This window comes from Coturnix japonica, unplaced genomic scaffold, assembly GCF_001577835.2.
Source record: "Coturnix japonica isolate 7356 unplaced genomic scaffold, Coturnix japonica 2.1 chrUnrandom2515, whole genome shotgun sequence".
Lineage (NCBI taxonomy): Eukaryota > Metazoa > Chordata > Aves > Galliformes > Phasianidae > Coturnix > Coturnix japonica.
In genome coordinates, this window is record NW_015440943.1 from 3,023 (window position 1) to 7,878 (window position 4,856).

The 4,856-nt window shown below is 46.9% G+C and overlaps 1 protein-coding gene across 1 annotated transcript in view; it reads right to left on the reverse strand.

The window, feature by feature from the left end:
* Nucleotides 1–1,014: 1,014 nt before the first annotated feature.
* Nucleotides 1,015–4,856, reverse strand: part of LOC107307923 — a 4,865-nt gene continuing 1,023 nt past the window's right edge. The window contains exons 2-6 of the mRNA XM_015851414.2: nt 4,492–4,563; nt 2,778–2,840; nt 2,146–2,217; nt 1,621–1,768; nt 1,015–1,432 (exon numbers count right to left, since the gene is read on the reverse strand). Of these exons, the coding sequence (XP_015706900.1) occupies nt 1,153–1,432; nt 1,621–1,768; nt 2,146–2,217; nt 2,778–2,840; nt 4,492–4,563 (635 nt within the window). The 3' untranslated portion in view covers nt 1,015–1,152. The remainder of the gene's footprint in view (nt 1,433–1,620; nt 1,769–2,145; nt 2,218–2,777; nt 2,841–4,491; nt 4,564–4,856) is intronic.

The window sequence follows — 4,856 nt, forward strand, 5'->3', positions numbered from 1 at the left end:
AGGTGGTTTGCCATCATTGACATTGCTAATGCCTACTTTTCCATCCCATTGGCTGCAAAATGTAGGTCACAGTTTGCTTTTACCTGGAGAGCTGTTCAGTATACCTGGAACTGTTTACCTCAAGGGTGGAAGCACAGCCCAACCATTTCCATTGGTTGATCCAAGCTGTCTTGGAACAGGGTAATGCTCCTGAACACTTGCAGTATATTGATGATATTGTCGTGTGGGGCCATACAGCAGCAGAGGTTTTCAAGAAAGGGAAACAGATAATCCAAATTCTTTTGAAAGCTGGTTTTGCCATTAAGCGCAGCAAGGTGAAGGGGCCTGCCCAGGAAATCCAATTCTTAGGTATAAAATGGCAAGATGGGCATCATCACATTCCAGCAGATGTGACTGACAAAACCACTGCTATCTCTCCGCCCACCAACAAGACAGAGACCCAATCTTTTCTGGCAAATCTTAGGATAATAGAACTCATTTTAATAATGACCTCATAAACTCCTGGGCCAAAGAGGATTTCACTGAGTGGACATTTCATACCCTCTGCAATGCACCAGCTTCTGGAAAAGGCAATACTTCGGAGTGTTAAAAACTACACTGAAAGCAATAGTTGGCAGAACATTCATGCACTGGGATAAACTTTTAGCCCAAGCCACCTGGTTAGTCAGCACTCTGGGATCTGCCGGTCTTGATAGCCCTGCTCAGTCCAGCCTCTTATGTACTGTACAACGGTCCATGTAGTACACAAGAAGAATTAATGAGGGAAAACGACTTGGTTCACCCCTGCCTCGGGCAAATGCCAGCCCACCTGTGGGACTGATTTTGCTCAGGGACATGGTGGAAAATGCAAAAAACCAAACAGGGATGTTGAGTTTGTACCAGAAGGAGACTTGATGATGGGAGAGAACAGTCAGAAGTTTTAGGTATACGTGACATAAGTACTATAATATGTACTATGATGGTAATTATAGTTTATTGACTGTTTAGATATACATATATGTGTTGTAAACAACTTGGGCATGATGTCATGATATGGAATAAGCGGTGAATGCTATAATGGTCATCCTAAGTACTGAATCAGAAATGGACTGCTGGAACTGGGAAAGTCCACCAGGAGTTCTATGATTCAACCAATTTCACTGCTTTTCCACATCAGGATGCATTTTTCTCCTCTTTTCCTGATGTTAGTGCCTTTTTGCTTGTACCAGAGATTCCTGAGTGCAAGCAAAGGTCAAGCTTAGAGGATTGCTGTGGGGACTGTCTGAATAAGGCAGTGATTGGTGAGAATATACATCGGACAAGACCCTTCCGACGTGACTGTGAATCCCCAGAAACATCTTGAATTTCTATGGTAATTCGAGCTACTGGCTGTCGTTTTTCTGCTGGAGCTGGGTCTTCATTTTTCATGACAGCTTCAAATGTCATTGTTTTTCTGCAACAAAAAGAAAGGGATTTTAGACAAGACTCCAAATTTGTAGGAGTTATGAGGCAAAGTGATCCCTGAACAGAAATCCCAGCAGATGGCTGTCCATTGCTCACTGTGCTCTGGTAGGCTCTCATTGCAAGAGCTTCCCTGTACAACGCAGCCACCTAGGAAAGAGTACTAGAGAAACAACTCACTTTTGTCTCTTCATCAGCAGACGTTTTGCCAGGTAAGCCAAAGCAGCCAGGACCATCAGAAAGAACAGAACGGCAAGCACTGCAAAGGCAGATTTATATCCTCCTTGTTTCTGTTCCACATGCTCTGCAGTTCTCACACCTCCGGCAGCTGGAGAACACAAGACAGTGCAACACACTCGTGAGTTCTGCACTACTGACGGCATCACAGTGTAGTGAAGAAGTGCAAGGGCTTGTAGTATTCACACCATTATCATCCCTGATTCTTGTGCCTTAGTAGCAGAGGATGAGGATGATGTCTTACAGTCCTCCTGAGCACTAGCCTACTTGCAATGGTACCACTAATCCTACTTGGCCAGCTCCACCACTACCATCAAAACAGCTCCAGTTACATGTTTGAATGCAATTCTTCTGCTTTGAATGGCAGTAAACACATCCTCTACAGAAGCTCTCCACAGCAATTACTAGTACCTTCCTCTCAAGAAGGAACTGTTTATTCCTTCAGGTAAATCGGCAATGACAACATACCTTTGGGATACTCTTCAGGCCCAAAATCGAGATCCATCTGAGAACGTGGATAAGGAATCTGAGGTGCAACAGCTAGAAGGAAACACAGAGGAGAAACATTTTTATTTCAGATGGTGGTAACTCTTTCATAATCAACAAATTCAGGAGGGTCAGGCTGGCCTTCTGGATGCACTTGGCATCTCTCAAAAGAAACCTACACACAGCTCTTAGCCATGCGATTCCTCCAAGACTCAAAATAAGGAACCCTTTGAGAAGCTGCAGAGCCAGCACCCAAGGCCACATCTGCAACCAAAGGCAGATAATAACAGCTCCTGACATACATTGCAATTAATCTGTTCAGCCTTGAATGGCAACAAAAACTCCTACTGACAGACACTTCTCTCCCTCTTCCACTCACAAGTATGTGTCAATATGGTACCAGGTGTCAAAAGAGGGACCATATTGGCACAAAACAAACCATGCATAGATCAGCTAGGGAAAAGGATCCCTGGGAAGTTCTAAGCTCTTCTCCAGATGCTTCTGCCTCTCCTCATCCCAGCAGCAGCAAAAACCATTGTAAGGTATGTTCCACAGGAAGACAAGGCTGAAAGTACCTGGTGACGCTGTGAAATGAACAAAGACAGACCACTCACCCCTGGGGTAGCCTTGAGGTTGATGAAAACGGCGCATCCCAGATATACGGCGTACAGGCAGATCTATAAAGAAACAGAAGAAAGGCTTCCTTTCCATATTGTGCCAGGCTTCTAGATAAGGAGCCTGCAGAGCCTGGCAGGGGATTATGTAGCGTTTTGAAAGCCACACGTAGGTCCAGATTCTGCCAGGCCTAGAGTAGAGTCCTGGGTGAGCCATGGCCAGGGATCAGGTGCATCCCCAAGGAAAAACATACCCCTGGAATCCTGGAGACGTTCCAGATCACCTTCCATGGGATATGCTTCATATGTGTCACCAACACGATCAGCATCTGGAATAGAGAAAAGCAGAAATTCTGTCAAGAGCTGTCGCAATATGCTGCTTCTTAAGGGATCCGCAGTGACCAGAGATGGATTGCGTGAGCAACAGGCAGAATCCACACACGTATGAACATTCTTTCAATGCGTGCATGAGCCTGTTTCAGCTGTGGGCTTCGACGTGACAGCTCCCCAGATGCTGTCTCAAGGAAACAGCCTGTAGTTCTAAGCCTGTCTGCAGGACAGACTGCCCTTGCTCACTGGGGACCCTGTGACATCCTTGAAGCATACGTAAACCACATGGGGAGCACATAAGGACAAAAGTGTGCATTTCCATTAGTCATGAGTGCAGAACCTGCTGGACAGCAAACGGCTCTGCTGACACCATCCCAGCCCCTACTTGGGGCACGGGTGAGCAGACTGTGTGTCAGAGCCTGGTTGTTTCTCCAGTGGACCCACCATCCAAGTCTGTTTTGCAGCTCCAGAACTTCATAGCTGTTATGTAAAAGCATGTCGGAAGGTGGGATAAGTTGAGAGGTGATCTTCTCGCTGCCCTGAACGGGGACTTGTTTTCCATCCTTTGCTGTTTCTGAGGTTTTCTCCCTCTCATCTGACTGTGAGTGGGTAGATAATCCCCTGTTGCCTGAAGAGCATCTCCTGTGCACCCTTCTTGTAGGTATGGCAGAGTGATTCCATCAGTCAGTCACCCTCTCACAATCCTGGATGCTCCTAAACTTTTCTACTTCCCCCTTTAGTTCTACCACCAGGCTGAGCAGATCATCCATTTGCTCACACCGCACACGGGTGGTATATCCAGCTGCCCTTCTGTAGCAAGTGACAGGACAGGATTCCCTGCAGCATGAGACTGATACGCAGCAAAGGACAATACATGCTTTCTGATTCAGTCCCTTTTAGAAGGAAGCTCTAAACCATGCCCTAAATGCTTCTGCCTTTGCTGATATCACTTCAGGAGACACAGGGATGAAGCTGCTGACAAACACTGCTGTGCAGGGCAAAGAATCCCAGGCCATGTCCCTGTGCTCTCTTGATTTGGCATCTGCTCTTTCATATCCAGATCAGAAAGACCATTGTAGGTATGTTCCACGGAAGACAAGACTGAGATACCTGGTGACGCTGTGAATGAAACAAAGACAGAACTCACCCTGGGGTAGCCTTGAGTCGATGAAATGTCGCCAGAATACGGCGTACAGGCAGATCTATAGCAGAACAGCAGAAGGCTTCCTTTCGCATATTGTGGCAGACGTTTCTAGATAAGGAGCTGCAGAGCCTTGCAAGGGGTTTTGTAGCGTTTGAGCTACACATAGGTCCAGATTCTGCAGGCCTAGACTGCAGTCCTGGGTGAGCATGGCGGGGACAGGTGCATCCCAAGGAAACATACCCCTGGAATCCTGGAGACGTTCCAGATCACCTTCCATGGGATCTGCTTCATACGTGTCACCGACACGATAATCTGGAATAGAGAAAAGCAGAAATGCTATGCAATATTCCTTGCTGCACCATTTACATCAAGTTTGCTGTGCTCTTCAGGCCCTCTAGTGCTCACTGGGCACAGCTTCCCTTCAGGTGTCCTCTTGCTCCATTGGTGGGCTGCCTGGTGAAGCTGGAAAGCATCATTTCAGGGAACAGAGTCGATGTAAGAGCCTGTTTTTCCCTGGCAGACCACATCCAACCTGCTTTCCGGCAGCTTTAAGAGTTTGTTTCCCCTCTGCTTCGCTCAGTGCCCAACTACCTGGACTAAGTGCT